General features: G+C 49.0%; 1 protein-coding gene across 5 annotated transcripts in view; it reads right to left on the bottom strand.

Annotated features, from left to right (window-relative positions):
• The window catches only part of GFI1 (growth factor independent 1 transcriptional repressor), a 38,753-nt gene extending 29,403 nt beyond the window's left edge, over positions 1-9,350 (bottom strand). Inside the window, exons 1-8 of one of the 5 annotated variants that reach the window (XM_074381427.1) lie at positions 9,242-9,350; positions 8,541-8,607; positions 5,958-7,197; positions 5,596-5,809; positions 5,086-5,268; positions 2,796-3,283; positions 2,531-2,668; positions 386-551 (exon numbers count right to left, since the gene is read on the bottom strand). In XM_074381427.1, the coding sequence (XP_074237528.1) occupies positions 386-551; positions 2,531-2,668; positions 2,796-3,283; positions 5,086-5,268; positions 5,596-5,710 (1,090 nt within the window). In that variant the 5' untranslated portion in view covers positions 5,711-5,809; positions 5,958-7,197; positions 8,541-8,607; positions 9,242-9,350. The other 4 variants (XM_074381428.1, XR_012512584.1, XM_074381426.1 and 1 more) reach the window with 4 other exon arrangements.
• Between the last annotated feature and the right edge of the window lie 8,778 nt (positions 9,351-18,128).

Here is an 18,128-nt window from a genome sequence, read left to right as displayed (position 1 = left end):
CTCAATCTCTAGGTAAGCTTTAGAGCAACTCTCTTTGCTCTTTAGAGCAACTCTCTAAGAGGACCCTGGAGCTTCATATTTCACCCAGAGCAGGCAGCAGTGGAAGCAGCTGCCAACCTAGAGGAAAATGTTCTTTCCAAGAAGAGAGAAGCTGTGAGCTGACCTGCTGAGTAGTCTTTCAGACACAACCCCAAATCAAGGTGGCTCTGGGGAGATTTATGTCTATAAATGAACTAAGAACCCACCCCTTTGTTTCCTTTAACACAGAGCAATGATTAACTCCATCAGAAAGGTCTCATCCACCATTCACTGGGGCCAGAAATCAGAGAAGGTGAGTTACATTGGCCTCAGGGTGTTTCCTACAAGCCAAGGGCCTTCAGCTCACCAGTGTGGATGAAGGTGTGTTTCTTCATGTCTGACTTCTGGTGGAACCTCTTGCCACAGTACTGACAGGGGTAGGGCCGGGTGTCTGAGTGGATGAGCAGGTGTGTGGACAGTGTGGATGACCTCTTGAAGCTTTTGCCACAGATCTTACAGTCAAAGCTCCGTTCCTGCAGAGAGAGAGAGATGTGGTACTCCTGCAGTCACCTAGACTGCTGCTCTCCTCGCTCCTGAGCTGACCCTAAAATCCCTTCAACACTTTTTCTTTTCTTTTTTGAGACAGAGTCTCCTCTATCACCCAGGCTGGAGTAGAGTGGCATGATCTCAGCTTACTGCAACCTTCATCTCCCAAGTTTAAGCAATTCTTGTGTCTCAGCCTCCCAAGTAGCTAGGATTACAGGCGCCATCACCACATCCTACTAATTTTTGTATTTTTAGCAGAGACAGAGTTTCACCATGTTGGCCAGGCTGGTCTCGAACTCCTGGTCTCAAGTAGTTCACCCATCTCAGCCTCCCAAAGTACTGGGATTACAGGCATGAGCCACTGCGCCCGACCCTTGAACACTTCTTCTACCAAAACATTCTTTACCCACAACCTTCCACACCCCATGGCAAAAACATATCCACACCCTGCTTTTTTTGACACCATTAACACACACTTCTCCACCCTCTTCAACAGGAGGCTTAGATCTCAGTCACTTCAGATGCCTCCTCCCCCAGCCAGTGTGGGTTCTGGGGGAGATGGTCTGATATTCTTTTCAGCCTTCTCCTGTCATAGCTATTGTTATATTTATTTGCTCATCTACATCTACTCTCCATCTCTCAGCTAAACTATAATCTTCATGTGAGCATGCTGTCAACGACCTGATGTGCTATAGGATTCTTAAGTACTTGGCACCTGGAAGTTAGGCAACAAATATTTATTCATGAAAGAATAGCAGGGGTGGGGTGTGGTGGCTCAGGCCTGTAATCCCAGCACTTTGGGAGGTGAGATGGGCAGATCACTTGAGGCCAGGAGTTCAAGACCAGCATGGCCAACATGGTGAAACTCCATCTCTACTAAAAATATAAAATTAGCCGGGTGTGGTGGCGGATGCCTGTAATTCCAGGTACCCAGGAGGCTGAGGCAGGAGAATCACTTGAACCCAGGAGGTGAAGCTTGCAGTGAGCTGAGATGGTGCCACTGCACTCCAGCTTGAGTGACAGAGTGAGACTCTGTCTCAAAAAAAAAAAAAAAAAAAAAAAAAGCTGTGACGTGTACCTGTAATCCCAGCTACTTGGGAGGCCAAGGCACAAGAATCACTTTAACCTGGCAGGGGGAGGTTGCAGTGAGCAGAGATTGTGCCACTGCACTCCAGCCTGGGCAACAGAGTTACACTCTGTCTCAAAAAGAAAGGAGAGGAGTTGGGGGAAGAGAGAGAATAGCGAGGTAAATAAGCTACTGTATGCTCTAAATGAGCTGAGATCCCACCGTTTCAGTCGGGAGGGGTCAATGCAAATTAAGTAACAACCGTTTGGTGAAAAGAATTGGCAGGCTGGGTACACGGTGGCTCACGCCTGTAATCCCAGCAAATTGGAAGGCCGAGGTAAACAGATCACGAGGTTAGGAGTGTGAGACCAGCTTGACCAACATGGAGAAACCCCAGCTCTACTAAAAACACAAAATTAGCCGGGCGTGGTTGCACGCGCCTGTAATTCCAGCTACTCAGGAGGATGAAGTGGGAGAATTGCTTGAACTCGGAAGGTGGAAGTTGCAGTGAGCCAAGATTGTGTGCACTTTCCAGCCTGGGCGACAGAGCAAGAGTCCGTCTCAAAAAAAAAAAAAAAAAGGCGCAAAGAAATAGAGCTAAGTCTGACATATCAGCAGCACGAATCAGTACATACAAACCTTCTTCAAGCCCAATGAGGATTGTACTCTCGAGGCTCACAGTGATATGACACCAAAATCTAGGGCTGCCTCAAGACCTAAGCCGGCCACATGTGTGTAGGGGAAGGTATCTTTCCCAGGACAAGGAGACATAGCAGAAGGGTTGGAGGAGGAACCTGGGAGCAGTCAAGGAGAAAACTTCCAGGCGAGAGCGGCTGGTGCTGCACCCCCAATGCAAAAAGCCTGAGCAGGGCCGCTCGCAGCGGTGCGCCCGGGGCTTACCTGCGAGTGCACGGCTTTGTGCTGCTCCAGGCTCACCGCGTGCCCAAAGGTCTTGCCGCACATCTCGCAGGCAAAGGGTCTTGTACCGCTGTGGGACCTGCGCACGTGCACCTCAAGCCCATGAGGCGTGGAGAACACCTAAGGCGGGTGGGGCCGGGGAGAAGGCCGCTGAGAGGGGCCGCGGGGCGCTGGTGCTGCGCCGGCTAGGCACGGGTAGGGGGAAGCAGGCGCAGGGCAGGCGAAGTGGGGAGCTCGGATTCCTCACCTTGCTGCACTTGATGCACTTGTAAGAGCCGCCGCCCAGCAGCAGCCGGGTACATAGCAGCTCGGACTCCACCTTGACGCCAGCGCCTTTGTCTGCGTGCAGCCCATGGCCACGCTCAGGGTACAGCAAGCCTGCCGCTGCGGTGGGCCGCTCATACAAGCCGGCCGCCGCAGACCCGAAGTCGCTGTAGAGTCCTAGGCCAGGGCCAGCGGCGGCACCGGCCCCTGTGCTGCAGCTCCCTGGAGCCCCGGGCCCCACGCCGCCCGCCGCGCGCTTCGGGCCATACAGCGTGGCTGGGTGGCCCGGCTCCGGGGCGGATTCACAGAAGAGGCCCAGGCCGGCGCCGCGTTCCAGGGCCCCGCAAGGTCGGTAGCTCTGCACCAGGTGCCGCAGGTCAGAACCCGCCAGGCCACTCCATGAATATGGTTTGAAAGGCAGGGGGAAGGGCTGGGCTTCGTCCATCGACGGGCACATTGACTTCTCCGAGGCTGTGGAGGCACAAGGGAGCGTCCAGTCAGGCTTCAGTGGGCAGAGCGGAGGCCACCGGGCTGCAGCTCTGCAGCTGTGGGTGTGGCCTGTTCGCGGACTGCGGGGCACCCAGCGCTAGGACACTGCGTGCTCCAGGTGCCAGGCCCACCCCAGGGTAAAACACGGCCCAGGCCCTGGGGCCTTGCAGGCCACTATAGGAGGCAGAGCAGCAAATAGATCATTGAAAAGACCTTGGGAGATGAGGTAGTAAATTCTGTGCGAGGGCAGCTGAGGCGCTTGGCTTTCTGAGGATCTTTTCTGGCTGAACCTGCGCACCTGGAGATCCTATGGGGAAGGTCACGTCAATAAATGCCCCATTCGGACCCCAGCCGCACAGGCGAAGGGTCCAGCCACTAGCGCAGGCATTCTCCCAGCCCCTGCATGTTCCCACTCAATTCTTTTTATTCCCGGAATCCACGAGGAAGAAGGGAGAGGGTCCATAAATGCGGCCTCGAACTACCCGAAAGGTTGGTATCTGAATAAACCGGAAGGTATTAAGGTCTCACAAAGTTAAATGTTAAATGCCCAGTATACAGAGCAAAGGGGCAGCAGGAACGGGACTTTTGGGCTTAAGCTGTCCGCCAAATACTCCCAATTCCTGTTATAGTTTGATGGAGGCGGGGAACCCGAATTTCTCAGAGAATAACTGTATATCTCATAAGGTTTTGCCACCACCTGTAAAGAGACAACTCTCTGACTTCTCACCCTGCTACACTGGCACTCACATGAATTTTGCTAAAACCAGTGACCCAACGCACGTGAGTGCAGACGGCATTTACACATGTGTGTGTTTTTACATTTACACACACTCCAGTTCAGGCCGGCACTTCAGTGAAAGGCTGTACCCCGAATTCCGTTCCGAGGGGTTTGGGACCTGGTCCTTCCCGGCCACTTGACTCCCTGGCAGGAAGAATTCTCCCACCGCCAGCTCCCAGGCACATTCGCTGGAGCTGTGGGTTTAGCCAAGTCAACTCACTGATTGTGGGACGGGTGGTGGTATCTTTTAAAACTAGCAAACACATTCTGGATATAACCGGCCCTTGTCAAAATCTGGCTGGTTAGCTCATTCCTTCCCCAGGCCGGGACCAAGATGCCCCCACCCAACGTGCAGTCATTTCGTTTGCCTGAAGCTGGATTGCTCGCTGGAAATGAAACCTAGAGGGCAGGCCCATGAGGCTGGGTCAACCTGGCAAAACGAAAAATGAAACAGGGCCCCAATCTGCGCCCGTGAAGACCAAGCCGCGGGCTGAGATTTTCGTCCTGCCCCCTCCCTCCTGCCCCGCACCTAGCTCCTCTGCCTAGCCCTTACTGCCCTGGTCTCCGTTTGTTTGAGGTTCGGGGGTCTAGATTGTGGGATCCTAGCACTTTATGAAAAACCAAGTCTGCTCAGAAAACGAAACATCAGCGTTGCTGCCAGTAGAAAAAACTGGTTCGCTTTCCGTCGTCGGCCAGCTCCACGCAAACGACGAGCAGCCAGAGTCCCGCCTCCTAGGATGAAGGCACCGGCCCCAGCGGGCAAGCTGTCCCAGTCCCAGAGAAGCCGGATGCCTCCTTCTGGACTCCTTCCCCTATGAATCAGTTCGCTCCTCCCGGAAAGACTTTCCAACTCCCCGTTAGAATTTCTACGCCAAAGATCTCGCCTATCTCCCCCACCCCTACACACCACACACACACACACACACACACACACACACACACACACACACCAAACACTACCTGGTCCCTGCAGCTCCTGCCCCAGTGGTTCCCAGTGGGTTCCTACCTGGAGACGCGGAGGGTGATGGGGGCCTCCAGAAGTCCTCAAACTCTGAGCTCCGTTCACAGACGCTGCCCTCGCAGCTGTCTGGGGATGCGGAGGCTCTGTCTGGGGCTTCGGTCAGCTGCGATTCAGGGGACAAACGGTCCCCGGGCTCCACCTTCGTCCCACCTGCATTTGAAGTGCTGTCTGCAGAGAGGAGGCAGGTGAGGGGCTCGGGCTGGGACTGGTTGAGCCTGGGGGTTCTGAAGGCTCCCCCAACCCCCGCTGACCAGAGCACCCGAGCGTCTTCCCCTCTCCACCCAGACCCTGGCCAGGAACGCTCTCGAATCTGAGGACAGGCGCAGAGAGGCTGTGGCACCTAGGAGACAAACCCTGAGGAACCAGGACAGCAGGAAACAAAAACGGCAGCCTAGGGGACGTTGGGGCAGCCCCTCCCAGCTCCCGGGTATTGGTGTGTCAATGTGCAGTCAGAATCCCCGGGAGCAGCCCTGCCGGGCCCCGCGCGCCTCGCACCTGCTTGGCTGGGTGCTGGTACATTTTCTAAACGGAGGGAATAGTCTGGTCCTGGGGAGCGCGGCTGGTGGTAGCTGTGCGCCTTCTTGCTCTTGACGAGGAATGAGCGCGGCATGGTGGTCTGGGGCTTTCCCCACTCCGCCCCAAGAGTCCCTGGAGCCGCTGTCACCCGCGGTCACTCCAAAGGCTTGCTTAACCACAGCCCGGCGGAGACCTGAGAGAGGAAGAAAACTAGGTGGAAACGCGGGTCACTACGCTCAGGTGCTGGGGACTGGGCACCCAGGCAGAGGGAGAGCACCGGCCAGGGAGGAGCGCAGAGAGCCCATGGGAGGAGGGGCTTGGCCCTGCTGCGCCGCGCTTACCAGGTGGCACTCGGACAGGTGGCGCGAACCCGCCGTCGTTGCCGCCGCCGCCACTGACAGAGCTCAGCGGTAAAACCTGTCCCGGGGCCCTGGCTCGGGCCCCTTTCCTCCTCCCTGCTCACGCCCCCCCAGCTCCTCCCCTTTCCTAGCCAAGCTCGCTCGGGCAATCAAACTCTGGAGAGCCGTAGTTCCCATCCGGTGGGTTACCCCAGCTCAGCTACTCATTGCCTGCCTGTCTGTGCTTTATGGCTGGCGAGGGAGGACGGGAAAACGAGAATCGGTTTAGGGGTCGGGGATGCCCAGTGGTTGAGGACCCGGAAGGGTCAAGGAGCCAAGACCTCCAAGAGCCAGCTACAAACTGGAGTGAAAGGCGGCGGCGGCGGGGGGTGGGGGTTGGGGGCGCAGGGACGGAACACAAAACTGAGGGGCGGCGGCGGCGTTGGGACAGCAGCAAAGGGACTGGGGGCAGCAGAGGCCAGCAAAGGGACAGGAAAGTGAGGGGAGTTACAGACAACCAATCCCCACCTCAGGAGAAACTTGCATCCGGATGATCCCAGTTGCCCCTCACTTGTGCCCCACGTAGGAGAAACTTTGGCCCCGGACTCCCGGGTGCTGCGGGCACCAGCTGAGGTTGCGGCAAGCCATCCCAGACCATGGAGATCTAACCTTGGGAATCAGGTCCCCGGAAAAAGCACTTTCCGTTCTTCTCACCAAAAAATCTTGTCCTAGGGAAGTAAAGCTCGATCCGCGAACATTGACTGGGAAATGCTAGGTGTCCCGAATCGGTGATACACGGATAATTTAGCAGACAAGTAAGACACGACGCCAGAGCATGCAGCCTGCATTGGCAGAGAGCGAAGGTCCGCCCGAGACTGGGAGGGAACTAGCTGCCCAGGGCGCCGCTCTCATTAACCCCTAATCAGTTCACCTAATCCCAGGTCGAAATCTGAGCCCGGCAGGAGGATGGGGCTGCGCCAGCCTCGGCTCCAGCCGGCTTCGGGGGGCGGGACCCCACAGTCAAGGTGGTCTGGGGTAAACGAATCTACCTTCCTCCCGGAGTTGAAGGCGATGGGGACACGGTTCACACGTGAGCTGTGAACAGGGTCTGAACAGTACAGCAGTTCTCGGTGACTTCGGTTGGTTCAGAAAAGAGGGTGCTCGGAACTCTGGGCTGGAGCAGGACCCTCAGTTCTCCGGCTTCGTGCTGTTTCTACTGCTGTACTAGGAGCTGCTCGGCTTCCTAGGCAAGATGCAGGCCACAGAGTCTACGTCTGTCTTTTGGAGCTCTCGACTCAAAACGAGTTCTAGCGGCCTTGGTCCCTGTAGGGTGCAGGCCTCCTGCTTCAGATCCCCAGCCCCATTGTGTCCCCTTCTCCGGAGGAATGGGAACAGACGTGGGAGAAAAGACGCCTGGGACGGGGCACCAACGACGTTTCCCGTGAGCTAAGCGCCAGAATGCCCCTAGGGGCTAGGGTGTCATCTACCTCCGTCAGGGTTGGCTTCCAGGGCTAGAGCTTTGCTGCTTCCTGCACTTGTCGGCGGTACAATTAGACGCCACAAAACCCAAACCCAATTCTTTTTTTTTTTTTTTTTTTTTTTAATGAGACAGAGTTTCGCTCTTGTTACCCAGGCTGGAGTGCAATGGCGCGATCTCGGCTCACCGCAACCTCTGCCTCCTGGGTTCAGGCAATTCTCCTGCCTCAGCCTCCTGAGTAGCTGGGATCACAGGCACGCGCCACCATGCCCAGCTAATTTTTTTTTTTGAATTTTTAGTAGAGACGGGGTTTCACTATGTTGACCAGGATGGTCTCGATCTCTTGACCTCATGATCCACCCGCCTCGGCCTCCCAAAGTGCTGGGATTACAGGCTTGAGCCCAAACAGCCGCGAAACTCAGAAGAAAAGAGAAACGGAGTGGCATTGTCCCGAGGGTCCCGCTGCGGCTGGGACACGTGTTGGCTGTGAGCGGGACCGATGGGGGCAGGGGAGCTGTCAGAGCCGGAGCTGGGTCTGGGCTAGAGCCGAGAGAGACCAGGCGGACTTGGAGGCCGCCTCCCTACCCTGACTCTAAGCCCACGTCTCTCTCGCACTCCGGCCGGCTTTGCTGATTCCTGGAGGGAGGGACGGAGGTGGGGGAGGTAGGGGCGCTGGGGCCACGGCCGAGCGCGTGGGAAGGCAACCCCGCACTGCAGCTGGCGGGGGAGGCGGGGCGGGCCCTCCGCGAGCTCAGGCCTCTCCTCCACGTCCCGGGCCGGGAGGGCGCGAGCCGAGGGCGCCGAGGGGGTGGCCTCCAGAGCTCAGCTGCCGCGGCCTCCCGCCAGATGCTCCCTTCCCGGGGGGATTCGGCTCCCCTGCCGAACCACCAGGCTGCCTGCTGCGCGCCTCCGGCTCCAGGTTTCCAGCCGCGCTGCTCGAGTCTCGCCCTGACCCAGCCGCCAGGGCTCCCCGGGCTCCCGTACGGCGGTCCACGGCAGGTGGGAAGCCGCCCGCGCCCTCCGGCCGCCCCCGCAGCGCCAGTGCTCTGCGAGTCCCCGAGGCCGCCCCCACCAGGGCTGGAGGCGCAGAACAGCCTTGGCAGACCTACCTGCGCGCGCTGGGAGAGTTTTCAAACGAAATCTTGCTTTTGGAAGAGACCGCTCTGTCTCTCTGACCTTAAAAAAAAAAAAAAAAAAAATCTCCTTCCGAGCTCAGCCCCCAAAACCACAAGCTTCACTTCCTGAGCGTTATTGAGTCGTTCACACAGCCCTCCCAGACCTGCTCCCAACCCTCGTCGGGCGGCCCGGCGCGCTGCTTTGCGCAAGTGGCCAGGCGGGTACGGGGGGGCCTGGCCTTTCCAGCCCATCCCGCGCGTCCCCTAGTCGTCCTCACAGTTCTCTCCCTGTGGGTCGGCGGGGGATGGGGGAAACTGGAGGTCCGGACACTCAGGCACTAGAAATGACTCGAAAGAAAATAACTATTCTTGGCTCCAGGGAGACTTCCGCAGCGAGAGAAGCCACAGATTCAGGACAGAGATTGACTGCCGAGAGAGGGGTGGGGGCGCACAGCTTCGAGGACCCTCCCTGACCCTCTAGTATCCGTCACCCGCCATGCCCGCCCCCCGCCCCGCCGCCTGCTAGGGCTGCACCACCCCCAGCTCAGGACCGTGAATCACCGGCCCGCGGTGCCGCCGGCCTGGAGCCCGGCGAGTGGCCACGGCGTCCGCAGAGCGAAACCTGCCCCACGGCCCCGAAATAGCTTGTTGTGGAAACACTTCGGGATAAATACGCCCAACGAGGCTGAAAATACCTTGACACCCAATCCGAGAGGTTTGCTCATTTCCCTTCGGATTTAGGTAATGGTTAAATTTGGAAGAGGTGGGCGAGCGCCGAGCCCCCGGCGGAGAGGGCCCTGGCGGCGCGTCCCGCGGGCGCCCGGCGGGACCGGTGGGCGCACCCTCCCCTCGTGAAGCTCGCCGGCTCTCAGATGGGTCCACTCAGCCTCGACTGATTTCCGGTGGTGGAAGCTGCGAAATTAAAGGCGGCGCGGGAGGGAGCGCGCGGGGGCAGCGCCGGCGGCTGTTCTGCTGACCCCGCCCCGCCGGGGCAAGCCAAGGAGAGCGGGACCTCGCACGCGGGCTCTGCCACCGCCTGAGGTCATACCCAGGTACCGAGTGCTGGCGGGAGCAGTAAAGCACCGTAAAAACACAACTTGACGACTATCGCAAAGTAGGCCTTCTTCGCTTGGATTGTATGTTTCATGAGGGTAGACACTGGATCTCCATCTTCATGTCCTCAGCAGGCTCTTAACAAAAAGACTGTGGACTGAGTAAATGAATGAGTGGGGTTAATTAACTAATTAATTCTATTAACAGAACGGGGGAAAAAAACTTAAAACCTAGCTCGTACACACATGAACAAACGCAGCGACCTCCAAAGCTAGACTGTATGCCATGACCCATAGTGTGTGGCGGGCTGTGTATACTCAAAGCCTACACCCTTTGCTCACTGGAGTGGATGGATGTTGTAGTCATGTTACTTTTCAAAATGAATTGAGTTGGATTTTGATCACAACTTCGTGCACAATAAGCCTCCAATGTCAGACACACAGAAGGAGATGGGGGTGATGCTCCCCAGTTAAAATAACTGTCATGTTTTAGGTTAATCTTAAATTGCTATGGGGGGAGGCCCTTAAGCTATTTTTCTAGAAATAGTTTTTTAAAATTATTCTTATTTTACATTGTAAATTTAAAAATTTCAGGGAATATTTGTTTAGTATAGCAGTGCTTCGAGCATGTTTTAATAAATTATACGTTTTATTAAGCAATGGCCTGTACCCCTATTGTATGCCAGGTACTGGGCACATCTTGTCTGCCTTCATTTGCTTAACACACCCCTTCTTTATATATAAATGGAGAGGCAAGTGATCTTTGTCAGAAAGGAAAATTAAGGACATGTTGTTAATATTTTATTTCTTGTGTGCTTTGTCCTGGCCTAAGGTATAAAATTCTCAAAGTAGTGCAAAAACAAATCTTTCCCTTATTGCCTTCTCTCCTACCTGATAGAAAAAACAAATTTTTAGAAGAAAATTATAAATGAGACAAAGTAAAATCTTAACAACCCAGTTCTAGAGAAATGGACCATTTCCTTTGCACATTAGCAAGTTCAAAGTCAAGATTTCTTGGAAAGGTGCTGTGACTATTTCATAGTTTAGTTGAGTGTTGCTGTTTGAAGTCTCAGAAAACTTGAGGGATCCCATGAAGAGGGCATGACTAGACTAAATCTAAGTGAAAGGGATTTATTCTGTGATACTGCTCACTGCTCAAGGTGCTTATCTAAGCAGTGAGCAGTATCACAGAATAAATCCCTTTCATTTCATTCAGATTTAGTCTAGTCATCTTGCTTTTCATTTGCTCTTCACAGACTCTTGAGATTTCTAAGTTTGCAAAAGAAAACTGAGAACTGGAACAGGGACACCCAGAGAGAAGCAGGTAGGAGGGAGAAGGCACCAAATCTCCCTTTATATCTTTTACATATTGAACCATGTGTACGTATTACTAATTCAAATAAATACACGTCTTAAAGTATTTAACAAGAATTTAACACATTTAAAAAGTATTTAACAATACTTTTTAACAACACAACACTCCCAGGTGTATAGTGTTGAAGTGTGATTCCCACACTTGGGGGAGAATAGGAGAAAGGTAAGAAGAGGGAAACCCAGAGAGGTTAAGAACCTTGCCAAGGAATAGTGAAAAGCTAGGACTAGAAGTAACGATACAATGAACCCACCTCTCACTGCTCACTACTACAAACTACCTCTTGCTCCTAAACTGAGGGCAAAGAGAATAAGCCACCCCTCCACAAACGTTTTGAAAAGACTCCCTCTCTCTCCATCTATTCCTTTAGAACTGAAATAGATCTAATGGTAAGCAAAATGCATAATTGAGGCACAATTTTTTATAAATAGAGTCTTCCCAAATAATTTTAAATTTATGGATTTTTCAGTGATTTACTAATTGTTTGTAAATAGCAATAATAATGTATCTGAAGATGCCAAAAAACTGACCTTCTCATACCACAAATATTTTCAAGCCCTGGCCAGTAGCCCATTTATTTCAAGCAGCCTCTCATAGATCCGAATTTCCCTACAAGAGAAGTTTTGAGACAAAAAAAAAAAAAAAAAAAAGTGGAGATGGAGTCTTGTTAAGTTGTCCAGCCTGGCCTCAAATGATCCTCCTGCATCAGCCTCCCAAAATGCTGGGATTACAGTGTGAACCACTTTGCCTGTCTGAGACATTTTCAAAAAGAAAATTGTAACAAGATATTTTACCAATCTCTCATTTATTTTTTCCACAAAGCTTTACAATTATGATCTCTGTCCTATTGAGGGAGGGCATGGGAAAAGTGGGTGATTCTGAAACCCCTGGAAGGAGCAATGCCCCCATTTCCAGCATGCATTTCTATGTTTGCCTCATTTGATTCTTACCGTGATGCTACCAGGCAGGGAAAAAAGAGTTCAGGCATTTTAAATGCTAGTCAGATGTAATTGTCAATCTCTGTACTGCTAGTACCAGCTTTGTCTCTGTTGCTCAGACTGGAGTGCAGTAATGTGATCTCTGCTCACTGCAACCTCCGCCTACAGCGTTCAAGTGATTCTCCTGCCTCAGCCTCCCAAGCAGCTGGGAATACAGTACCAGATAATTTTTGTACTTTTAGTAGAGATGGGATTTCACCATGTTGGCCAGGCTGGTCTTGAATTCCTGACCTCGTGATCCCCTGCCTTGGCCTCCCAAAGTGCTGGGATTACAGGCGTGAGCCACCATGCCCAGCCAGTCTTTTAATTTGCACTCTTTACCTGTTCATCTGGGCAGCAAGAATGGAAGAATGCTCCAAATGAGGGTTTCTGAGTTTTAAATATAAACATATAACAAATTATGCTATATTATTTGTAAATCATAAATAATAATATATTATAAATTATGCTACATATAATCTGATAAAGAAAAGAATAAAACCCAGTAAAACATCTTACAAGTTTTCTTGCTCTATTCTTTAACAAAAATTATAGTCATATCTCAGATACAATTGAGTAGCCTGCTTTTCTCCCCAAATATTTTAATTTTTTTCTTTTTCATATTGTCCTTATTTTCCATATTTTCTTAGCAGAACATAAACTTTATAGTAAATATTATTTAAATAAAAATCATGACAATCATCTTTGTTTTTTATATACAATCTTTCATCATTTTCAATTGCTATAAAAAGTTCTATCAACTAGTTTACTATAATTTAATTAATTACTCTTAGTATTTACCTTGTTTCCATTTTTTACTATTTTAAGTAATGCAATGAAAAGATTTTGAATATAGCATTCCCTACATTTGGAATTACTTCCTTAAGACGTATTTTTAGGGATGGAATTTCTAGATCCAACAGTGATTATTTTTATGGTCCTTGATACATACCAGAACAAGTGTTTTGAATGGTGCTTACGTAATGCATAAGGCAAAAAGAATTCGTAACACTTAACAGTTAAAAGACTGCAAAAATAAACTATGGAAAAGTTAGACCTGGATTAAAGACCAGAAATAGAACTGGTCTTTATTTTATGTACAAGAAGTACTTGTTAGACAGAGCCACACCCTGTCATATTGCCATGGTTTTATCCTCATGTATACTAACAAACTATTTAACTTTTTGTATTTGGATTAGCTGTCATGATGGGTGTAGTCAAATTGAAATAAGAATTACATATCTTTTAATTGTATTAATTCAAGGAAAATAAATGCAAAGTGATAATTGTGTGATGCCTTAACTTAAATGCTAGGTAATATAATTGTTCCCCTTCTACTCTTATAAGAAGCAGGCTATCAAAATAGAATTGAACTGACACTTTAAGTCAGAATATGATTTAATGGCACCATCATTGTGGGAAGTGGATAATGTTTTCTGTACTACCATAGGCAAAAATTGGGAAGTGAAGTAAAGGAGAAACGTGGAGATAAGCAAGTTAATAGAAGACTTCTGGTATAAGAACCAACTTTGTGTTAATATTTTTTACTTTTCAAACATGAAGGAAAGCATTATTTGCTTTTAATAAACATTTTGGGACTGATATATTTAGATCTCATTACATTTTAAAATATTATCTATTACTATAAAATTGAAATTAGGCTGGCCGGGTATAGTGGCTCACACCTGTAATCCAAGCACTTTGGAGGCCAAGGTGGGTGGATCGCCTGAGGTCAGGAATTCAAGACCAGCCTGACCAACATGGTGAAACCCCATCTTTAAAAAAAAAAAAAAAAAAAAAGTTGCCGGGCGCGGTGGCTCAAGCCTGTAATCCCAGCACTTTGGGAGGCCGAGGCGGGTGGATCACGAGGTCAAGAGATCGAGACCATCCTGGTCAACATGGTGAAACCCCGTCTCTACTAAAAATACAAAAAATTAGCTGGGCATGGTGGCGCGTGCCTGTAATCCCAGCTACTCAGGAGGCTGAGGCAGGAGAATTGCCTGAACCCAGGAGGCGGAGGTTGCGGTGAGCCGAGATCGTGCCATTGCACTCCAGCCTGGGTAACAAGAGTGAAACTCCGTCTCAAAAAAAAAAAAAAAAACAACAAACAAACAAACAAAACAAAACAAAACAAAACAAAATTATTAAGGATAAAATTTAAATTAGACTTTTACATAAAGGATTTCAAACATCTGAAGAGGAAGGAGGCTGTCTGCTTTGGTGTTCAGAGTTCAAATAAGAAAATTGTTAATCTTACCACATATGTATTTTTACATTGTTCCTAAGAATAGATTGAATGAAGTGTCATCTTACTGTGGGCTGCATGATATGACTCCTCAAAGAAACATACCCAGTGTGAACTTTTTTAAGGAAAAAAAAGGAGTACAGTTTGCTTAGTGAATGGAAAATGAAGTAAGAGAAAATGCAAAAATTATCTTTCTGTCGAGTTTTTCATTATTTCCTGCAGTATATTTGGTGATCAGTTCACCCTACCCCAGATGATACACTTCCCTTTAAAACAGTACAGCCTATATACTGTAAATTGTAAAAATTACTCACAAAACACAACTCCCTAGAGGATATATATGACCCCATATCTGCAGGTAATGTGGGAGATGAGGCTTCTAAAAATCTCTGGCCACTGCTGTCTGCATGAGGCGGGGCTTGGAGGATCAACCCACATGAATACTCTCAGGTGCCCCTAAAGAGACAGACAGACAGAAGGACAGCATGAACTAGGGTAAGTAGATGCAGCCCACTGGGTGTTCCACCTCTGCTGCTGTCCTGGGCTTCGTAGAAGAAAAGGAAATGACAGGAGTTCTCCAAGGCAGGCATTCTGGTCATTTCTGTTTTATGGATAAGGACAACGGTGGTCCATACATGTTAAAGGAAGGGAATAAAAGCAGTGGACACCAGTGGTTTAAGAAGTCCAGGTTCTGATAACTAGCAACTTTCTTATTCCACCCAAATCTGTTGATTCCAAATACTGTTTCTTTCCACCAAGTCACATCCAGCTTAGGGTGGAAAAGCCTGGAACCAAAAGTAATCTGCCTGTCATAGACTTGAGGGGTTTTGAGGATGGGATGGTGGAAAGGGGACACATTTCCTCCCCTCGTGCTGCAAGGCCCAACCCAACACTCCAACCATGTGGACTTGGTGGGCATGCTGCTCATCTGAAGGTCAGAAAATAATAGCATTAAAGTTGCTGAAAGCAGCATAGTTATATTAATTCAACAGAACATTTGTAAAGGAGGTTAAATAAAAAGTAAAAATACACCTCTATATCTCACTACCTTAGTTCAACCTCCAGTAACATTTCAGAATGTTTTCCCTCCAGTCTTAAAAAGAGTCTAGGTGTATATTTTCTATACTATGATGATATTGTATAATTGTCTATTTCAATGATGTGCTGTGATCTTTATTATGTTATTGGAAAGTTGGACTATTTTCCTTTTTACCTACTATAAATGATGCTGTGTTTTTTTTAAAACTGTACTTGAGTTTTTCTACATGTAGGATTATTTCTTTCAGATTGATAACCAGAAGTGATTCCTCTGCTGGATCTAAGGTTAGGAACCTTCTTTTTGTTGTGTTTTATTTTTTATGTGTTTGTATTTTTTCTCTGTAGAGGCAGGGTCCCACTATATTGCCCAGGCTGGTCTTGAACTCCTAGCCTTAAGGTGATCCTCCTGCCTTGTCTCCCAAAGTTCTGGGATTTACAGGTGTGAGTATCCATGCTCAGCTAAAGGCTAGCAACCTTTTAAAGTCTATGAACACATACTGACAAATAATTTTCCTAAATCGATGTAATAATTACACCCTGCCAAGAGAAATTATAAATACCAGAGTAGCTAAGAGGCAGAAGACTGTGGCAATTAAGAGCATGGACTCGAAGCCAGATTTCTAATGTCTGGAAATTCTGGCTCTGCCATTCTCTATCCTTAGACAAGTTCCTTAACTTCTCTGTACTTCAGTTTCTTCATCTGCAAACATGGTTACAATAACAGCATCTACTTCATACGTTCTTGTACAGATTCGATGAGTTAATACATGTAAAGCACAGAGTAGGCATTTACTAAGTGTTAGTTATTGCCACTATTACGACAGACATTATTGGAGGCCCTTTTTATGTACATTATCTCTAACAGGGTGAGGGAACAGACTCAGAGAGGCTTGCCTTCCCCGGATTGCATAGCTCGAGAAGGATAGAGCCCCAGTTTCAGCCCAGGCCAGCCTGACTACAGACCCTGGGCTGCTACAGGATGTAGGTCTCAAGGCCTTCCACTATAGGGGCAGTAGCTTTGTGCACTGCAGGCAGCCCCTGAGATTTGCCAGGAAGCATTTTTATATGGATTTCTTTCTTTCTTCCTTTCTTCTTTTTTTTTTTTATTTTTGAGACAGAGTCTTGCTCTGTCCTGAGACTTGCTGGGAAGCATTTTTATACAGATTTCTTTTCTTTTCGAGACAGTGTCTCGCTTTGTTGCCCAGGCTGAAGTCTAGTGATACGATCTCAGCTCACTGCAACCTCCACCTCCCGGGTTCCAGTGATTCTCATGCTTCAGCCTCCTGAGTAGCTGGGATTGTAGGTACTTGCTACCATGCCCGGCTAATTTTGGTATTTTTAGTAGAGAGGGGGTTTCACCATGTTGGCCAGGCAGGCTGGTCTCAAACTCCTGACCTTAGGTGATCTCAGAAATCCATATAAAAATACTCAGCCATTTTTATATGGCTCACACCTGTAATTCCAGCATTTTGGGAGCCCAAGTGACTCACACAGGTAATCCCAGCACTTTGGGAGGCCAAGGCAGGCAGATCACCTGAGATCAGGGGTTCAAGACCAGCCTGGCCAACATGGTGAAACCCCATCTCTACTAAAAACACAAAAATTAGCTAGGTATGGTGGTGCATGCCTGTAGTCCCAGCTACTTGGGAGGCTGAGGCAGGAGAATCACTTGAAACTGGGAGGCAGAAGTTACAGTGAGCTAAGATTCTGCCACTACACTACAGCCTGGACGACAGAGCAAGACTCTATCTCAAAAAAAAAAAAAAAAAAAAAAAAAAACCCACATGAACATACACACCACACACACGCACACCGCCTCATCAGTTGGAGAATGAACAGAGCTTCTGTGCAAATCAGGATTTGCTCGTGTACCTCGCAGTCACTTTGTTTGACAGTGGAAGAAATAACAGGTTGGTGGCAACAAGGAAACACCAAAGATAAATCTGCTCAGGATGCTAACCCAGGGGTAACCAGTGTGGAGGCTGGTTTAAAAGCAGTCACTGAGACCTGAAGAATGGAAAGGCCCAGTGCTGGCACATGTCCTAAAGGAGGACAGAGTTTGTGGACTCAGTTGTACAGTTCAATACATATTCACTGAACAATCTTTGTCATACGCCATGCCAGATGTGGAGTATACAGATTAGATATGGGGTCTCTGCTCTCCTTCAACTCACTGAGAAGTGAATGTAGCAAGGAAGGTGCATAAAGGAGAGAATAATTTTTTTAAAAATTTCCTTTTTATTGCAGGCCTCTGAGATGGCTGGCTGGCCTGGGACACAGGACTTTTCTTTCAACCTGTCAGCATTTTGCACAGTTTCCACTACAGATCTCAAACTCACCTGATACGAGGCTGGGGTTAGGATTTTGGAGCATCAAAATATTCTACTGGCTGCGGAAGAATGAGATCTTCTTTTGGCACAAATATATTTTTGCCTCTGGTTTGGGAAGCATTTAGCAGTTTGGATTGTAGAAAGGCATTTGGTATGTTTCATGATGCTTCTCTAACCCAAACTACTCATTGCTTCTGCTGAGATTCTTTGAGGAGGAAGTTGGAGGGCAGGTGGAAATTTTTTCCTTTCCTTTCCTGTTTTTCCTTCCTTCCTTCTTCCTTCCTTCTACCCTCTTTTCCCTTCCCTCCCTCCTTCCCCCACTTCCCTCCTTAATCACAAAATTTAGATAACTGTATCTATTAAGTATTTTTGGTACCAAGACGAACAGACATATTTCCAACTGGGATCCTTAAAAGTGGTTATTGTGACAGAAATGAATAGCGTTCTTACACAATCTTATTTATTTATTTATTTATTTATTTATTTATTTATTAATTATTGCATTTTAGGTTTTGGGGTACATGTGATGAACATGCAAGATTGTTGCATAGTCTTATACAATCTTAAA

This window comes from Saimiri boliviensis, chromosome 11 (genome assembly GCF_048565385.1).
Source record: "Saimiri boliviensis isolate mSaiBol1 chromosome 11, mSaiBol1.pri, whole genome shotgun sequence".
Classification (NCBI taxonomy): Eukaryota; Metazoa; Chordata; class Mammalia; order Primates; family Cebidae; genus Saimiri; species Saimiri boliviensis.
The sequence above is the reverse complement of the archived record's forward strand: the minus strand, read 5'-3'. Positions and strand labels throughout refer to the sequence as shown.